The 21,067-nt window shown below is 42.1% G+C and overlaps 1 protein-coding gene across 3 annotated transcripts in view; it reads right to left on the bottom strand.

The window, feature by feature from the left end:
- The window catches only part of LOC311273189 (retinoic acid receptor beta-like), a 229,179-nt gene that overhangs the window by 63,657 nt on the left and 144,455 nt on the right, over positions 1-21,067 (bottom strand). For all 3 annotated transcript variants that reach the window (XM_084380121.1, XM_084380120.1, XM_084380122.1), the window contains one exon: positions 14,043-14,191. In XM_084380121.1, the coding sequence (XP_084236247.1) occupies positions 14,043-14,191 (149 nt within the window). The remainder of the gene's footprint in view (positions 1-14,042; positions 14,192-21,067) is intronic.

Raw genomic sequence — 21,067 nt, 5'->3', positions numbered from 1 at the left:
CAAACAACAAGTCACCCTCCACTGCAGTATGTGAAATAACACTTCACATACTGTCACTTCACTTCACACATCGTCAGCAAACAAACACAGGTACACTCCAGGAAACACATAAAAATCAAGTCTCTTTTTAAATGGCCAGCTACTGATGAGTGAAAAAGACACATGGCAGTATCACCAGTTGAGCAGCAGATTGCACTGCAGGGAGAGGAGAAAGATGTCATGGCATAACAATCATATCTATTTCCCGTCACACCTCTGTGCTGCTGACCCTGTCCATTTGATTTTTCTCTCTCTATTCTCAGCCTTTTCTATGCTCTATGCTCAGGCTTCTTCTATGTTGTACAATGTTTACAAATCACATTATGGAGTGTGTGTTAACTCTGGAGGGAGCTATATAGATTATAGTGACAGGCAGAACACAGGCAGTGAAAGGGCCCGGCAGATCCATGTCCTCTTTTCGCTCTCTATCTCTGCAGTAAACTGTCAACTCAACTGGGCTCTTCATCATTGTCGTCCTGCAACAGCAGCAGACACCAGGGAGTAAATAAAGATATGAAAAGCACACGACAGGAGGAGGCTTATGAAATGTGAGGAGGTGCTGCTGGGCCAAGTATTCCTGTGTATGTAGGCAGGGTTGTAGTGGGAAGTAAAGAGGAAGATAACGACAAGTTTTCGACATACAACAAACAACAAAAACAATTAGATTTTTTTCCCCACTGATTAAACATGCATAAAAACTATTTGTACCTAACCCAGGGCAAGGATTGCTAAAACTCATGGCAAATATGTGAGTGCAGATCCAAAAATATAGTGTATCAGCAGAAACAGAAATATGCAAATGAAATTTTGGTACCCGATTTATAAACTCCTGCATAATGCATTGTTACACCAAAGAGGTTTTATTTTTAGTTGGTGTTTGTGTTTGTCTGTTAGTCAGCAGGATCTCAAAAAAGTGTGCAAAACACCCCCTGAAAATCAAAGGACGGGCTCCCAAAACAGAGAACACTGACATCAAATACACCACCACATAATTATTCATTTCATACCCATTGAAAGAATAAAAATTGTTATTAAAATGTAATTTCTAAGTTTAAAAATCAGGTTCAGTTTTGCAAACTCATGCCCACCCCATGCAAAATCTCTACGACAGTGCGTTATCCACAATTATTTCTAAATCAGTTATAGACCTAAGCTGTGGCAGGTTTTACAAAGACAGACTTTGGGCTCCATCTTACCCCTGGCACAAAGCAGCGCACAGCAGGGCGCAGGGGTCATCGCTAGTTTCAGACAGACGCAGTTGTCATTTTCACGCCTAGTGCCCACGTTGTGTAAATAGCAAATGTTCCCTGGGTGTATTGGTCTTAAAAGGAGGTGTGGATGGCTCACTGCCATCTTGAGGCAGCAGAAAGTGACCACACTATTTTTCAGATAGTAAGATGCGCCTACACAGGCTAGTTTACAACACGCATACTCTCTGCTCTGATTTTATGATTAGAGAGGCTGCTTTGAGTTATTTTAAACGTTTCCATGCATGCAGTAATGCCACTGTAACAAATACCGTTGCAAGTAGCAAAACTAAAGCTGAAGAAAAAAACTATCCAGAGGAAACAGAATTAACCTTTTAGCTTCTGAAATAAATGTTTTTGGACAGGATCTCAGGATTTATCAGGAGGACGGCTGCTTCACGCCAAACTATTTTACTGTACTATTCTGAACTGTTTGTGTGACCTTTTGAGGTGTAGAAGAACACTGAACATATCTCTCCACCCAGCTTCATATTCCATATGTATGGGGAATGGCCCCACCTGACAGATGACGTGGCTAATCATTTAAGACACACCAGACTGACATGCACAGGTACAGTATATAAGGCACAGGTGCATGATCACAATGGTTTTACTGGATCGACAAGAGATTCTGAGTGATGAATATGAATGGGGACTGTGTAAGACATCTTGCAAAAAACCTAATCCCAAACCCATCACCAGTGCTCTACTCACACACAACCTGATGGGCTTAGAACACCAAATTCCTCGGTGTCCACCTGGCGAAGAACATAACCCAGTCCCTAAACACCGGCTCCACCGTGAAGAAAGCCCAGCAGCGGCTCCACTTCCTGAGAAGGCTGAGGAGAGCCCACCTGACTAACTGACTGATTTAAGTGGCCTCCCAACACAGGCTACCGAAGGGGGGCCAGCCATTGGACACCACAGGTCCTACCTACTGCTGGGTAGCCCACAAAACCATCTCCTCAAAGGGAGTGAATGCAGCCACGATCAGTCTGTAGAATCGCGTGAACGGAGACGACCAGTAGCTGCCGAGCAGATATCTGCCAGGGAAAGGAGCATCCTTTTCACAGCGCCCAGGAGTTCGCATCTCTGCGGGTTGAGTGTGCCCGTACTTCAGGCAGCACTGGCACTCCTGCCAGCTGTTTGCTGGGTGGACCACATCCGTGATCCTGTGACAGACTAGCCTATGACAATGTTCTACCCAGACACTCATGCATGAAGCACACCAAGAGTTGGTCTGGTAGCCTGTAGGCCTGTGTGGCCCTGATGTACAACTCTCGTGCTCTCACATGGCAGAGACGGGAACGTCTCTGTTCCATCTGTTTGAGGGCAAAGACAGGATAAAGCTCAATCACCTGTCATCTGAGAAAACATTGGGGAGTAGACTTGGGTAGGGTTCCAGAACTACTCCCCCATCTTCCAGCTTAAACCTGCATAGACCCTCATGGACTGATAGGGCATGCATCTCTCCTACTCCCTTTGCAGATATCCCTGCTAGCAGAAACGCTGGCTTGACTGACAGTGAATTCAGGCTCATCCACTCAAGGATCTCAAAGGAGTCACACTGCAGAGCGTCGAGGACCAAAAGAGGACCCAAGGCGGGACTGCAGGGGCTTTTACATGAGCCCGGAGTCTCAGGGGGGCCTTCAAATAATGTGCAATGAGGCTACTACAGTCCTCAGAAGGCTTGCACTGCCCCACATGGGCTGCTTTAATGGCAGCCACCATACTGGTAAGGGTCAATCGAGCCTTCCCCCTGTTTAACTGCTGCTGCAGACAAAGCAGGATTGCCTAAGATCCACATGTGAGTAGGCTGACTTGTCCCGCAGCATAACTCAAATAACAGCCAACGATATGAGTATACTGCCCTCGTAGATGGGGCTCATGCCCCTTGAAGGGTCCTCCCCACTGGGCTATCCAATCCCTTTGCCATCGTGCACTGCAGCAGAGGCCATCAGCGATGCTCCTCCTGGCAAGATTGCTTGGGAGCATCAAAAGTAACACATTGGTGACTCACACTCTGGCTGGCAGCTGCATCTGTGGGTGGGGCACGAGGCTAAGGAGGCACTTCTGTACTGGGTGCATGTAAAGATGGGCCAATGGGACTATTTGTGCCATTGCCACCATTAGTCCCAAGAGCCATAGGCACAGTTTTCAGGTGACACTCGCCCCCTGGCAAAAGTGTGCCAGACAGGCCCCTAAAGTCTCCTGCCTCTCTGGGGTCAGAGGTACTGTTGTTGCCCCCGAGTCTTTAACCATGCCCAGGAAATGTGTAACCTGACATGGTACCAACCCTCTCTTCCCATGGTTAAGGTGAAGACCTAGGTCCTGAATGTGCTCTACGAGGCAGGCTACATGGCAGTGACCCTTTACTTCTGTCCGGGCACATACAAGCCAATTGTCCAGGCAGCTTAGAATCCTGAGTCCTTCTTGCCTTAGAAGAACCAGGGACTGCATCCATGCAGCTATCTTTCTTGTGAGGGTGCATGGGCCCAGCGAGATCCCAAACAAGAGGACACAGAATTTGTAAACTTTGGGGGGGTGAGGAAATAGCGAGACCAGAAACCAGCCCACTGATCCCCTGGCTCTATCTCTCTGACTACCCCTTTCGCAAAGAGGGTTGCAACCTCTGCCTGTAAAACCGCCCCGTACTGTGGGTCCGTCACTGATGGAACCATTACTGTTCTCACCATAGGGGGGTCCGAGCAAACCGGGTCATGGTTGAAACCACCTAGGGTTCTGTGCCCAGGTCTGCTCAGGTCTTGGGCTGAGGTGATGCAGAGGCAGGATGGGGTATCTCTGGCATCAGGAGGAAGGTGGTGGCTGCCAGGACTCTCGGTCACAAGCCCTGCCACCACAGAAGCCTGCCTGTCTCCGACTGCCCCACTTTGAGGCTTCAAAATAGGACTTCAGGTCTTCAGGGGGTTTGCTGAGTGTTACTGATCTGCGTCCACCCTGGTGGCAGCCAAAAGTACCAGACACTCGTGCGCAACACTGTTGGGTGAATCTGGTTTATCAAAGACACTAGCAAAGCAACAAAGTACATGAAATAAGCACAGCTGAAAGGTCAGATAAGTCAGACGATCATGTTTTACCAAATATCTTTAAATGTTACTGTTACTACTGAAAATGACAACAGAAATAAACAAGTTTGCCAATTTTGTGTATCTCCAGAATCCAAATTAACCACCGCCTGTATACCCAGAAGTCTAGACAACTGTCATTGTTACCGCGTCATTACAGTTATTTGGTCTATAGACCTTCAATGGGGGTTTTGAATTAAAATTAATGAAAACAAACTGTTGAAGCATGTCAGAAATTCCTACACCAACCCTTGGGAAATGTTTTTCAAAACAAGTGTAGTGATTTCAATAAGAAATTGCAACAAAACTGGAACAAAAGAGTGAGGGTGGAGCATTGTCAACAGCAGATTTAGCCATCATACATATCTAAAATTTCATGTGTCTCTATTCTTGTAATGATGTGACAAAATCATGCATAAAGTGCTGCAGGTGCTCTTGCATTAGTCAATTGCCATCAGCTGCTTCACAATCACTATATTATTCATCAGCTGCTTGAATACCAGCTGACTTGTAAGGCCCAAGTTTATTCATGTAGATTTACAGCAAAGCCGTGATAATCTGACACTTCTGTATATTACTCTGCTGTGACTGTTAAATGGGGATTAGTTCTCCTGGAAGAATCCGTCTTTCAAAGCCTTCAGAGCCTTTGCCATTAAATTAAAATTGTATGCTAAAAAAAACCTTGACATTTGTGTGCCAATAGAGCCCCTATTCTTGAACTGTGGTACGAGTAAGCCTGGTGGTACGCAGGCTCCCTCTAATGGTAAACAAAGGAATCCCAGATATGTTTTTTGAAAATTGAATAAGTTAATATAAAAACACAAGGTTAATACTGTCAAAATACTGTAGACATTTTAAATTAGAACACTTTTTTTTAAGCAAGTTTGTCTTGTCATATTTTTGTTTCAGCGTGCTACCTAGTCACGTTCATGCACATCGCTTGTGCATACGTCTTTCATGATTAGCTAGGAGCTAAACTCAAACTGTGATTATACGATAGTAAGCGGCGGTAAAAACGAAAGCTCCAAACTGGAACTATCAGGAAGAGGAGTGTGGACTAGGAGGAGGATATGTCAACAGGGAACCAAACACAAGTGCTCGTGGCTACTTAAGCAGCACTGCTGAAGCATTTATAGGACCTGCTAAAGTTGGCAGCAAAAAGCGCAAACAATTAGCTGAAAAGAGTAGGTCTACACTTTTGTATTTTAATGTCGGTCATAATGGTACTACTTGGAGAGGCTAATATTTTGCCAGGTGGTGCATGGTGTCAAAAGTTTGACTGCAACTAAAGAAAAGACAGATGTTAAAGGATAAGTACCGTTTTTTACAACCTGGACCTTATTTCTGGCAAAAGATATGGTCATTTACTCACCCAGATAACTTTGGTGTCATTCGGCGTCGTTCGGACGAAATTAGATCCAGTGTAGCGGCGATATATCCATATAATGGGAGAGACGGGGCAGCGACACACAGCCTCTATATAACGCATTATCTGCCACGAAACTAGTTCATTTCATCAATATTTTGTTATGAAATGCTAGCGCTATTCCCCTCTGAGTCCGGGCTCGTCCGTTATCAACATCCGGGGTCAAACTAGCAGTAGCAGCTACAGGTAAACAAGCCGCGCTGCCGCGGGTGCGCGCACAGCTCAGAGACGACATCTTCCAGGTCAGAGGTAGTAGCTCAACCTACAGACCCCGGATGTTGACAATAGACGAGCCCGGACTCAGAGGCTAATAGCGCTAGCATATCGTAACAAAATATTGATGAAATTAACTAGTTTCGTGGCAGATAATGCGCTATATAGAGGCTGTGTGTCGCTGCCCCGTCTCTCCCATTATATGGATATATCGCCGCTACACTGGATCTAATTTCGTCCGAACGACGCCGAATGACACCAAAGTTATCTGGGTGAGTAAATGACCATATATTTTGCCAGAAATAAGGTCCAGGTTGTAAAAAACGGTACTTATCCTTTAAAGGACTAGTTAAACAAACGGGACATACACATATTTGCTTTTTTCGCAAAAGGAATTGATAGCACTCACATTACATTACATATTGCATTACATTACAGAGCAAAAGCCATCAGGCGATTAGCCTGGCTTGGCAATAAGAATGTGCTTTGAACTGAATGGAATTTTTATTGCTCAGATTAAATAAATAATACAAGACACAAAGTGTTTATAAGTGAGCTTTAGGCATGTTGGTGAGTGTATTCTTCTAACTTCAACTAAGAGTGAGACTAGCTGTTACGCCCTGCTTCCAGTCATTATGCTAAGCTAGGCTAGCCATGTCCTGACTCAAGCTCTGTGCTTAACACACAGACATGAGACTGAGCTTGTTACCCCAATCTCAGAAGGAATAGAAAAAAGCAGATGTCCCAAAACTTTGTATTAATCCCGCAATTCATAAAATGTTGACATATAAAAGTTTGTTTAATGCACAATAATACATTTCTGCCTCTAGGGATCTTGCATTTGCCGAGTGTTGTGTGGGGATATCTGGGCGGAGTGGGGGTGGCAGAGCCACAGCTCAGCTGCTCAGAGCTGGCAGATGTTCAGGAGGAATAAACACCCAGAGTCACATACGATTCTACTCTGATCTGGAGCTGCTTACAGACGAGAGGTGAACTCAGCAATTACTTTTAAACTTTTGGGACTAAAACGTGGATTTATTTTTACTACTGATATTGTGTATCAACCTGTATGCAGCATTGATCAGCAGAAGTGTAGTATTGACACCTGAGTGTTGAGATGTTGACTTGAATTCAAATAAGCAGCCACCCACACCCTTGGGGCATGCCATTGCTTGATCACTAAAAGCTAACATACAGTACACTTATTGCTGGGGAGAATTAACACTCGCAAGAATAACGTGGAAAAAAAAAAAATGATCCCGACGTCACTGGTGGTTAAACAACCACCACTGCTGTCACATCAGATCTGTCTGACATGACAGAAATGTTGACAGATGAGGTAATGTTTTACTTTTACTCCCTTTATGTTTAGTTCAGCACTGATTTCCTTCGTTCTCCTGGAAGTTGTAGCGACAGGCAACCAGATGAAACACACTGCTACCTTGAGGATACCAAAGGTTCGTCAAGGTTCCTCAAAGTCATTTTTAGACATTTTAATACAGAATTCTTACATATTATTTTTTTAAGAACTGATGTAAAATAAAAAATAAAATGTCTCCTTAATTCACTTTTTGATTTTTTAAATCTCTTTTACACATTTCTGTGTAACACTCATCTCAGATCTATCGAGTCTGCATACAGCATATCTGATTTGTGGATTTTCTGTTGTCTATCTGGATGGTGAAGCATGCCTTACTTTTGTACATACCCATTATTTATGTCAGGCCCCCAGTGTCAGGTAAACCTTTGGTGGGAAAATGAAACATTCTAACAAAAAGAGTCTGGTTTGTTAAGAAATCACATTCACATTTGTAGGTGAATCTGGGTCAGTTTATTCATCCAGTCCATCCCTGCCTGTGGGTTTGAGGTGGAAAAACAGAGAGCAGAGAGGCCTGTGGGTTCAGATAGAGGAGTGTTTCTTTTCCACTGTGAGCATTCTGAATTGTGTTTTATTCAAAGAGGTTATGGTCTCCCGCTTGTCAAACCAGTTCCATCAAGCTAATCCTGCTGTGTCAACGCCTCGGGACCCAACAACTGAGAGAGAGAGGGGGAGGAGTGTTCACAGCTCAAAGTTTTGTCCCTGTCCCTAAAGGCCTGTCAGCGCTGACAACACGAGTACAGATTCAAGCTGTCTTTCTTTTATGGACATTTTAGGGCTTATGCAAATAATGTTAAGATGTCATTTTCTAAACTGTTCTGCAATCGTTCTATCCCCTAACCTTACCTCTAGTGATGTCTAGTCATGAAGATAGTTCAGGTTGTATTTGTTTAAGGTTTTCTGTCTATAAGGTGTCTGTCACATCACTGAATGTGAACATAAAAATCTTTGCGGCTCAGAGCATCATTTTTATTTATTTTAATTTTTTTTAATATCAGCACTTTGCAGAAATTGTCTAACATGACTGATGTTGATTCATCTAAATTATCTTATAAACTATAAACGTTGTCATACAGACATAGGTGTCCTATATCTAATTGTTTGTTGGCTTATCCAAATAAGATAAGTCAACTTCAGAAAAAGCCACAATGTGATGTGATGTTTGGCTCCCAGTCCAACAGTGTCAGATAAAATCCTGAGTGTGCCACATTCATAAACTTCATAATTTCTCAGGGAATTCTGCTGCCTATTTTATAATATCCAATAATGCACAATCTCAGAATTCCAACATGTTAATGCCAGGACTTATTTTTAATTTGATTATTGCATTTGTTGGACGTTGTGTACATGTATTGGCACTTTCTGGCATTTTTTTCTTTTCTGACATAAGAAGAATGTCCTTAACTTCATTCAACTATATTTTTATTCTATGTGCAGAGGAGATTATGATTAAGTGATCAACTTATGACAGTGCTGTTAAGAAGTTGAACAAGATATGTGTTTAAAATGGCCTTAGTCGACTTTGTTTGTTTTGGCCACTTGTGTCATGTATGCAAATCCTGACATATTACCATCTTCTGAAGAGAGCAACTTGATAGCAAAGCAGTTACCTAGTTTACCTAGTAATTTGGAGTTGTGTTTCTGTCTACTTGATGAATGTCCATGTTCAATCCCTCTTTTCAAATCTGTTTTTAGTCTCTACCAACTCCTGAGAAAAATATTTGCCTGACAAGGTTGGTAAGAGCATAGGACCATAAAACCAAAAAAATGAAGTCAAAGAGGCAAAAAATCAAAAAGGGGGACAGTAGAGTATGGTGGTAATTCTCACTACAAGTGACCCCGTCACATTACATAAAATCATTTGATCCACTGTTCATACAGTTTTCAAGTATTTATATAGCCCAAAATCACAATCACATTTCCTCTATGGGAGTTGTCTTTGATGTCTTCATTGTCAAACAACCGCCATTGCCTCAGACACAAATGTTTACAGAAGAGGTAATGTTTTACTGGTTTATTCATGTTATGTTTAGTCTCATCCGCCAACTTCCTTCCTCACTATTTGAGTCTCCCAGATGATGTACCAACAGGTGACCAAGTGAAACTCACCTCTACCTTAAGAGAAAATTCAGATATATCTGGGTTTGAACATTGTTGGAAACATTTGGAATAATGTAAGTACACAACTTCAGAAAACATATAACAAAGGTCTGGTCATTTGTAGACATTTTAATGCAGAAATCATACAAAAACTTGTAACTGACCCGCTGTGTCCCTGTTCCATTTGTCCCCCCCATCCATGAAAACAACACAGTCTCATTCTGTGGTTAATTTAGCAATAACAAACATGCAATTTTCAGTTATACTTTCAAAATAAAGGCACCAAAACTACTTGGTAAGGTTAAGGAAAACATCCTGGTATGGCTTAAAATAATTGCTTCCTTAAAATTGTCACAATTACTTTGTTAGGTTTAGGAAAATGTCATGGTTTTGCTTAAAATAACTGCTAGTCACTAGACTATTGGTTTCATACAGGACTCACACCCTGTTCCTCAGAATGATAGATTTTTTCATTATTTGTCCATAGCAGCCCTTTAAGTTCCCTTTTCCATGAGAACTCCTCTACACTTGAAATGATGCCAAAATATGAGGGTTGATGGGAAGATAGATATCTGATAGCCAGCAGTTCCTCGTACTTGGAAAGTCAAATATAACATGATGGAGTCTAGAATACTTATATTCTACTTTTCCTTCATGTGTTTGTCACTGGAATGAACAACAGAGAGTCAGCTACAGCAAACAGTACAGACATCATGCTCAGATAAAATTACAGGAACTGCAACCAGATTCCTTGTGGTTTAACATTTTCACAAGGTCCCTTTTGTGGAGTTTGCCTCACAATGCTGTTAAAGATGTCAAATGAGCAGGAAGTGTAGGGGTGACTGAATGTGAAGGCTGCTTTGACTTTGGAAGATTTCTTGACTTTGGGTCAACACAGATGAAACTGTCATCTGTTGCATATGCATGTGCTTCTGGAGGCCCATATGCCTGCATTGTTTTAACAATTCAAATCAGCTCTGTCCACACAGCAAATCTGCCAAGGTTGGCCAGCACACTAACTCAGTCCTGCTGGAACCAAACACTGGCCAAAGTGCCACCACTACCTACGGCATTAATGCTGTTTTTCCTGTTACTGTTGCATTTGGTCTTCTCCTGGATTACTGAGAAAAATAATAAACAGCCATTTTAACAATCAATCAATTGTCCTTGGTCATCAAAAAATACCAAACATTCTCTGATTCCAGCTTCTCATGAGGATTTGCTACTTCTTTTTGTTTTATATTTTTGCAAACGTGTTATTTTATAGATTCATGATTATTCAGTGATGTGAAAAAATAAGGACTATCATTAAATTATTGATTGGTCTAGAAGAAAATAGTGTGCACAAAAAACAAAGTTAAGCCAGTGAAAAAATACGTACTGACCTTGTCCACAACAGACATTTTATTCGTCATTTCATGAAAAGCAAGGCCTAAGCCAGCATGAACAATAACATGAGTCTGACACCAAAGCAGCTAATTGGAATTTATCCATCATTCATTTTATTATTTAAAACTGGGGCTCATGTCCCATGTGTGACCAAAAGTAAAAAGAGATTTGTTTGTAGGTTATGATGTGTGAATGAGTTAATATATGAAGATGACAAAACTTGCATTACCTAAGTGATGTTACGTGAAATGGTATAATTAAGTTATACATAGTTAATTTAACCCAAAGTATGATCTTTTCCTCAACCCAACCAAATAGTTTTAGAGTCTAAACCTAACCATGTAGTGCTTGTGCTTATACCTCACCAAGCAGTGTTTGTGTCTAAACCTAACTAAATCGCAACCAGTTGACAATCTTAATAAGACTCCAGAAGTCATAATATGTCATAATATGTAAACTGTTAGTCAGCGGGTCTAACTGGGCGTTGCATATTATGAATCACTGCTTACTTCACTGCAGAGCCCCTTGCATGCAAAACTGACACTAGAGGGGTAGGTAGAGTGATATACAGTAGAAGCTTAAGGCAACTGACCAAGCTGCTGTATTTGACCTGTTGGGAGTGGGAACCTGTTGGCTTTGACATGTCAAAATGTCTTCTGTGAAAGAAAGTCCTAGGCAGTCCTGAAATTATTCTCCCAAAGGAGCTTACAGCGAAGATTCACAGGTGTATCCTAAGTCTTTTACTGGATAGCATAGACCCCTGCTCTATATAACTCCCACCAAATGTACCACAGCGGAACCAAAGACAGTAGAATCCAGTATCTGACGGCTATATATAAAATATAATGTTTGCTGGTATAAAGCTGGATTAGTGCCATTTCTAGGAAAACCTCTGCATTAGTTTTAAATTCTCATTAGAGATTAGATGGTTCTGTGTGAGAGCTGAGATAAATCAACATGGACAGATATCATCCTTATTAGTAAAACAGTTATGTACAGAGCTTGGACTGTCTTGCTGCATATGTGCCTGCATGTGTTGTCTTTAAGAAGTGCATTGACATCGCTGCAATGACACACACACACTGTGTCTGTCTTTGAGTCTATTTGTGGCTCTAATTGGCACGTTCACTGGGCAGTAAAAGGCTCTTCTTGCTGGCTAACAGCCTACAGCTGTACAGCATGCTTGGCTGCATCCATCCAATAGAAGGGGCTTGCCCCTTGCACCGCAGACAACAATGCCTTCGCTATGGAGACAGAAATGCAACAGAGGAAAAAAAAAAAAAAAACAAACTATAATCCTTTGCTTAATCCTCTTGAGTCAGGATGTTACAAAAATCAAGGCCATTCTGCCATGAATTGAACTATTTTTACATCAGCTCTGTGCAGAGTGAGCGGATGGATGGGATGAGACTCTGCCGTATTGTCTGTATTCTCAGAGGCACTCTGACAGTTATTTCACTTCATTCGCCGTCTGTGTCTGTCATTAGGCAAGCACAATCTGCGCTCAGGGTGCTCAATCCCACCCATGTGATCCAGTGATGTGATGATGACTCTTCACTCATTCATCAGTGTGTATTGAGACTGTGTAAATACTATACTACTTAATTTATGAGCAGCACAGATAAATTCCATCATTTATTATAGTATAGGTTTCCCTTTAACAAAGGCCTGAGCAGCTAGGTCAGAGGTCATCACAGACCTTTACGATGAGGCTTATACTGACACATAAACAGCATGGGAGTCAGTGGAGAACTTGATTTGACCCAGAGGCTAGTGAGCGAGCTGATCACCACCTCCCTCTGGGCCAAAAACTCCAAAGGATTCCTGGCATACCACCTCTTCAATTACAGAGGCGGGGAGTAGAGAGGACATCACACCACAGTCTGGCTGCATGGGAGAAAACTCCATCGCCTTGGAAGGAATACATGTGCTGTTCTCAAGAGGGTGTTACTGTAATCCATTACTATTTCCAGGCAGTAATGTAAAGATTTATTTTGTAGTTTTCAGCTGTTTTACATATAAAACCTATAATATCTCATAATTTTGTTCTGCTTTTAAAAGGTAACGTATACATATCAGCCTATTCAGTGACTACTGAATATTGTTTATAGTATATACTGTATCTGTATGTGCATGCAGGGTGTGTGAGCGGTTGCCAAGCAACAGATGCTTTAAGTGGGAGAAGACAGACTAGTGCTGGCAGGGCAGATGTTGGAAGGAATTTCTAAAAGGAGAACATTTGAGAATGACATGACTGAGAGGAACAGTGCACCCAAATTACAAATAATGCCACAATATTATTGTTATTATTTAAACTTGTGACATTAAGATTTATGATAAGGATCCCTTAAATTTTGATATTTAAGAATTGTCACAAAGATACATATTCAGCACTACACTTTACAATTGAAGCTAATAAATTTCGATAGTAAACAATCTCAAACTCAAGGTCCACTTCCAAGCTGTTTCCAACTACTGAGCCACCACGAAAGGAAAGGATACAACAGGCCAGAAAGAGGAGTGAATATACCTTTTAAATGCAACTCCTGTGGTATTTTTCAGTTACATCTGCCGGCCTGGCTCTACTCTGTTTGACTCATCGCGGCAGCCTAGCACAGCTTTTTACCACCACAGCTGGGCTACCTGCTTCAAGGTGTGTCTTCAACCAATGATGTGCTTGTCTTGATCCCAGCAGTACTATGTCAGAATCACCACTAAGTGGCTGCGCTAATTCAGTTACAAACACGTTTCATTTCCTATAACTTCTTCACAATAAAAGCCCCCCGTTATTTAGGGTTTAATGATGTTCAAGCTGCTTGAACAGAGATCATCGCGCCTAAAAAGGGGCGAAAATTAGCTAGTCCATCCAGGTGTTGTGTTTTCATCACAGTTGATCAGAGCGAGAGTCAATAAACACCAGTGACTACTGCAGAGTCATTTGATGCGGAAGTAAATGCCGATCGTACACACTCACATTAAAGACAAAAGCCAGATGTTAGCAGGTGTTCGTTTTTTGTCCAGTTTGAAAGGGGTACTACAGTATCAAAAAGCTAAATTAAGCCAGTTGTGTGAAATCTGCATTAGCATTTAATAATTACTCTGAGTGAAAATGCTCTTTGTCTAAGCGTCACAGAGGAAAAACTAAGGAGGCATTTGAGTCCTACCTTGCAGCCCTCACAAGCACTGACACCATAGTGATATCCAGAGGACTTGTCCTGGCAGACGAAGCAGGGCTTGTAGACTCTGGGAGGGGGCGGCGGGGACGGCGGGCTGGGGACGAGCTCCTCTGAACTGGTGCTCTGTGTTTCAATGGCTGCCGGGAATGCAAACAAGAGAAGAAAGAAGATGAAGAGCCTTATTTTCAAATGACTGAATAATTCATTTAGACATCTGGAACTAGAAAAAGGCATTTATATTAAAACCAGGAAACAAGGCATAACCCAAACTGCCAAGCCGCAGATTTTTTTTCTCAAATTTGTATAGGCCCAGACACTGTTGTGCACAAATTCTTGAATGGTATTAGTTAGCTCAGTTTAAATGTCAAAGGGGAACCTATTTTACACATCATTTGGTGGAACACCCTTGACTTAAGTAAGTGTTTGGTTTGATGCTGGTAAATTGACTGGGCTGTTACTATTCAGAAGTTGCTCCCCAGCACCTACTGGGATTAATGTGAAACAAAGTGTAAATGTAGGCTGATATTAGCAGTCTAATGGAACTTTTTAAAACCTAAACTTCTCTGGTCTTAGTAGTTGGAGTCATCTAAGTTTTTCAGCCATGCTTGCAGTTCTAGGAAATGCAATGGTCATTAGTCCGCTAAATCAGTCAGAATGTCCACCAATCCAGGGGAAATCTGAGCAAATATTGACACTGTACTTACCCCTTTAGCATTATTTCTTGAAGTGCCCCTCTAGTGCAGTAGTACAATGAGCGAGAAATCATTCTCGCTCTTTATACTTGATAGGACTTTCCCTCTGGGTTAGGGTTAGGTTACAAGACTAAATGTACAAATTTTAATGCAACCATGACCTTTTCTAAAAGCCAACTAAGTAGTTTTGTTGCCTATCCCTAAACAAAATGCAACCATTTGACAACGTTAATAACATTTTATAAGTCATAATATGTCTAACCAGACGTAGCATATGTAAGGGATAATGTATAGTTCGGAGGTTGTTATGGAGAAATAAACCCCGACAGGTTGTATGGAACCTCGACGCGAAGCGGAGGGGTTTCATACAACCTGAAGGGGTTTATTTCTACATAACAACCGACTAACTATACATTATCCCGCTTATTACACAGCCTTACGACTGAAATAAATAATAAATAATCACCCACAATGATTCAGCAGCGACAAGGATCGCTCAGTAAAGTTCTAACTTTCACTTTCACTTTCGGGGCCTGAGAGAGGAGCTGGACAGCGTGCTGTGGTTGGTGTAATGTGTTGAAAGTCCAGATGTCTTGCTTATGTTGCTATATGTTGCCAGGGCGGATCAGAGCGCCGTCCCTAGCAACGGTCTGTTATACTTGACGACGGTCATTGTACAGAAATAACAGACCGTAGAACGCAGCGATGGACCAATCAGAGAGCAGCATTCAATAGAGCTGTGTAATAAAACGTGTTATTGCTAACTTGACCATGGAGCCCTTCACATGCAAAATCGAGGCTAGAGGGGTAGGTAGAGTGTCATAGTTTAAAGCTTAAGGCCACTGTCCAAGCTGCCAAAGTTGGGAGTGAGAACATGTTGAGATTGTAAACCATTTAGTAATTCATGTTCCCCTGGGATCAATTTTAATAACTGGTGGTCTGATTTTTAAATGTCATTATCAGGTTAGAATTTTGCTTTTGTTCAGTACTTTAGTTAATGACCAAACGCCTGTACACTGACATTCAAACCTTCTTTGCTAATTAGCAAAAGCTAGCATGCTTACATAAATATTAAACATAACTGTTAAACATCAACATGTTTAGCGCATGTGAGTGTGTGTGGAGGGACACTGTAGGGGGGAACTGAAGGACGAAGAGACAACTGGTGCAGTCGCGCACATGCTTGTTAGTGGCTGAGGCAGTTCTTCCAAGGCCAACAGTTATCCCTGCCAACCAGTGATACTTCTCCATCCACTGGGTCCCTGATGGAGGTGATGCTGGAGTAACTGTACCTATTTTCTGTTTAATGATTGTCAAGAACGTTTTCGTTTTTGTATTTGGACACGTGTGCAGGTCATTTGTTTTAAAGGGCATTCTGCCTTTCATTTGAAAGGTAAAGTGGAGATAAATGTGAATGTCACTGTGTTCAACATTGACCTGTGGGTATCATGAGTGTATTAAAGGGACCCTTTGGTGACTTTTAAAGGGGGACTTAATTATTATTATGAATTATTTTGAGTGCAGTTAGCACATCAAATATTTGGTTATTTAAAGAAGCGTAAGTGCGTTTTTTGTGTTTTAAATGAGTATTTCGTCTTATGCTACCCATTAGCAGAACAGGGTATTTAACCCTCTGAAGTCGACGGACGCGTCCAAATCACATGACCGATTTAAGATAACGTAGCAGCAAGACGCAGCCTCGCTGAGTCTCTGTTTCAAACTTGTGTCAGACTTCAAACTATATACCAGATTTTAAATTGTGTTGATAGGCCAAGTAAAACCAGACTTATGATAAATAATTTACGCCATGCTTTTTCCTAAATATTGTCGTCACGTTTGGTGCGCGTTTGGTGCAGGAAGAAACGGGCCATTCTCAGGAAAGTGCTCGCAAGCAGAAAGTGCTTGTAAGCAAAAAACATCGCTACCCCCTTTCCTATTGGTGGAAAAATGCACCACATCAACCAATCCAAAAATTATATGGCAATGCACGGCATTTGGTTGCTGAGGAAAAGGAGAAAGTCAGTCTGCAGTGACAGCGGTGAAAGAGAGACAGCATTAGCGATAGCGAGTTTTGAGATTTGAGAGATTTGTGACATTTAGCGTGTTTGGAGTGTATAGTCAGTGTGTAGTGTAGTGTGTTTAGTGTGTAGTGTAGTCGTTTATTTGTTTTGTGTGTCAAAACAATGAGGCGACTACTGAATGTGGAGCAGGCAGTGTAGCTCTTCTTTGAGCTGGGAGGAGCTGAGGGAGACACGGAGCCTGAGGCATTGCCTGCATTTTAATGTAAATAGTTGCGCATAACTTTGTAAATTTCTAAAAACGTATGTACAAATTTAGCAAACAACAATTTATATTTGCATTCTAAGTTATAAAAATGGTTCGTTGAACATGTCTGTGGTTTTCACAGTAAAAAAATCGAACTTTTTCCTACTCGGATTTTATGTTTTTTGTGTGACTTTAGGTCCAATGTGTTCATACAGTATGTCAAAATGAAAAAATATTTGTATAGTCACACATGTGAGGTTGTGCTGAAAGAAATGAAACCAAACAGGGAAAGGTAAACAGTTTTTAGGGTGAAATATAAAGGTGAAATCAAAAGTAGTCAAAAACGGCCAATTATACCCTTGACCTTAGAGTTAAGGGACGAATTTGGCTGGCGCAAGGGCTAAAGACCCTTTTGTATTCTTGGTTATCCAGAGTAGATTAGATTTGAACCCCTATTACGCAGGTGATGGTCGACAGCTACATAATTGGTGTCACGAACAAGATAGTCCTTTTAAAAAAAACAAACATTGTAGTAATGGAGATGGAAGATCTACGGAAGCAGTTTCAAGAGCTAAAGAGCAGGCCTGCAGAGCAATCATCAGCCATAAGGCAAGCCAGAGAAGAGCAGAGAGAAGCTCTTGCCCTTGCAAAGATTGTTATTGACCAGCAGCCCACTGCTCAAAGGGCTCCAGTCGCTGTCCTAGGGAAATTCCTAGGGAAAGGAAATATTCTGATCTGTGTTTTTTCTATCTCAGAACAAGCTATGTCACCTATGCAGTCCTCATTCGAAGTAGATAAAGTTCCCGCAGAAGATGAAGTAGAGCTCCTCAAACAGCACCTTAAGGCCAAAGCCAAGTCAACTGTTAAGCTCATGCTGAATAATGATATAATGCACTAAGTGTGAAGGAGATCTGCGATATTCTTGAGGAAACATATGGAGAGTAAGTTCCCATTGGAACCAGACTTGATGACTCTATGAAAGAAAGCAAATACCTGGTAAAACCATTTGTGCCTATGCTGATGACCTTGAGGAAATACTCAACAGAGTGAAACGCCAGGATGCAATACATGTTCCTGATGCAGAGGCCATGCTGAAGGAGTAGCTTGTGCTGGGCCTTTGAGACAACTTCTTGTGCAGAGAAATGTAAAGGCAAGCTTAAGAGAAAAGGGGCCTGACCTTCGTCACTCTCATGCAAGTGGCTATCACCTGGTCTGAAGAGGAGGAAGTCCCCACGGTTGGACCACCCAGAAACTGAACCTGGGGCATCGTCAATGCAGCAGCTGCTGAATGTGTCTCCTCTGCCCAAACCCTGGAAACGCTGCATGAAGCATACGGGCAGGAGGAGTTGTTTAAAGCAGTTAGTGAGATCAAGAAGAGACAGCATTTCTCTGGAAAACCAAAGAAGCCACCACTAAAAGACAGCTCATCTGCTATACTTGCAGTCCACCGGGACACACAAGCAGGTTGTGCCAAAAAAACAAAGCAATGGTAAGCAAGGTTAAGCCTGCAAAGACTGAAACAAATTCAGAGGGAAATGATGCATTTGGTGTTGTGCAGATGATGGTCACAGAGCTGTTGTTGGTTGCCAGGTGGTAGATAACACACAGAAAGGGGAGGACTAAACCCAAAGAGAGGATGCTTTTGGAGAGTGCCTTGTGGTTGACATAAAAATCAGTGTTGTGGAAACAAGCTGCCTCCTCGACACTGGTTCGGAGGTCACCACTATCACTGAGGCCTTCTTCAGAGAACATTTTGAAGGAGGTGAATCGGCCCTGTGACCTGCTCAGTGGCTTTGTTTGACAGCTGCCAATGGTCTAGACATACCAGTCCTTGGGTGCTTTCAGGCAGACATAGAATGCACTCAGATGGGTTGCCACTGTCAGCAGAATGAAGAGGTTCAATAGAGACGTGTCTTGGTGAAGATTGACAAAAGAGAGCAATGTGTAGGCCTCAATGGGAGGAGCAGCTATGTCAAAGTAGCAGGGAGACTGTCACCATAATACCATGCAGTGAAAAAGTCATTGAAGGCCGCTGCAGAGTACCACCCAGGACAAAATGCAAGGTGTTGGTGGAGGCCTCATCTGCTACTAGCCTGCCTTGTGGACTAATGTTGCCAATGTCCGGGCTCAGGCAACTGACATCAAAGTCTGTGAGGTTGCTCAACTTGAGGGAGAAAGCAATTACGATTACTCTGCGACTCGCAGAGTAATGTAAGCCACAGGAGGTTATAACCGAAGAACTTGTCATTTGAAGAAGAGGATGGCGTGCCACATGTGAGGGCCACTGAGGGAGACCCCTACACCTGAGAGGGATACGCTGCTGTACAAGGGCTCATGCCATCCCAAGTGCATTAACTGGGTGAATTGCTTGTGAAACATCGAGTGCTCTTCTCTCCATTCACACTTGAGATGCACACCCCATAAAGCAGAGTCACAGAAGGGTTCCAGCTCATCTCTTTCAGGACTAGAAGGATGTTCAGGACTTGGTAGTGCAGGGGGTCCTCAAAGAAAGTTTGAGTCCTCTCAAGGCTTCCCTCAGCAGCGGAGTCAGATGTAGGAGATATTGGAAAAGACTTCCTAGTGATGATATCTGAGGAAGTTCGAACATGTTAAGGTCGGTCAAAGAGACAGACAACCCAGGTTGCAATCCAGGCAGCTATAAAGGGAAAGGTTTCAGGATACGAGTAGAGAGAAATCCAACTGCTCCAGGCAGAAGACCCCACTATTGACTCCTCGTTTACCGCCAAAGAAACAGGTGCGGGACATGGAGCCACTGCTACACCTCTTTCTGTGTAACCACCATCTGTCAATCAATGGAATAGCATGAAACCTGTGGTAGGACTGCATTTATTTGTCCTTATGCATATGCTACTTAATATGATGGGTAGACCGACTATTGGCCTGACCGGTTATCATGTCCAGCATTCAGTATTTTTCTAAATGTTGGAATAAATGTTTTTTGTATTTTTTTAGATCCAATATCCTATAAAATACGTAATACTTAAGAACAGTACTTGAGTGAATATACAAAGTTAACTTCAATCAATGCTTTCAGGTTAGTCAGTTATGTGATGTACAGTTTCTCCACCTACGATTTATTTCATACACAATACTGTTTCGGTATATTTTGCATTGTTTACTATTATACCAGGTGGAACAGGAGGAGGGTGCTGTTCCTGTGCCACAAACCGAGCAAAAGCTTCCTTGTAAAGATACATGAAAGATCTAGTTAAAGGCTAATGAGGGGAAAAACACTATGCTCCAATATTTTCCTTTGGTGAAAACAAATCTCACAGGAAGCAGGTACGAGACATTATACTTTACGGCAGGTATGCTCATGATTTCCAGATAGCACTGACAGGACTTTAGGATAGAGTTAAGCATCTACAAACAAACTAAGTACAGTGAAGTAAAAATATACCAGACTTTGAATCTATGCAGAGACTAAACCATTGTCCACATGCACATAACCTATCTGCATAGAAAATAGAGAACAGTCTCTCCAGCATCTCTGCTGATTAGATTACTTTCTTCCGTACTTGATCACAGTAAACTAAATTACTGATGGTAAGGGACAAGCTCTTATAATTACTGTACCCTTGTCCTTGCATGGAATTCCCTGGTGGTTTAATCTAATCTCCCACTACATTCACCCTGTGTGACTTTTTGTGCATGTTAAATTTGTAGCTATGCATTCAGTGGCTCGAGGCAGGACTTAAGAAGTCTGCGGCACATACAGGCCTGTATGTGAGGATAAATGTTACACTATGTAATAAGGGCTGAGAAAGTGAGATGACTACCAAGGTTAATTAGAATGAGATGAATTATAAATCTACAGATTCTCACTCTTATCTGGGTTTAGGGAGCAGTTTGGGCAGCAAGGACTCGTTTTGAGACACCGACAGAATCCACTGCATAAAAGTTCTGCAGAATCTGTAAGTTGACTTGCATAAAGCTGACATAATGGTGCTGCTTCAGGATTTAGAAAAGTTTGTTGGTCTGAATTTCAAGTGGTGTTCATCTGAGAGTAAACAACCTCAGAAGGGGAAATCAGCC

This window comes from Pagrus pagrus, assembly GCF_965226575.1.
Source record: "Pagrus pagrus genome assembly, chromosome: 17".
In the NCBI taxonomy this organism is placed as follows: Eukaryota; Metazoa; Chordata; class Actinopteri; order Spariformes; family Sparidae; genus Pagrus; species Pagrus pagrus.
The sequence above is the reverse complement of the archived record's forward strand: the minus strand, read 5'-3'. Positions and strand labels throughout refer to the sequence as shown.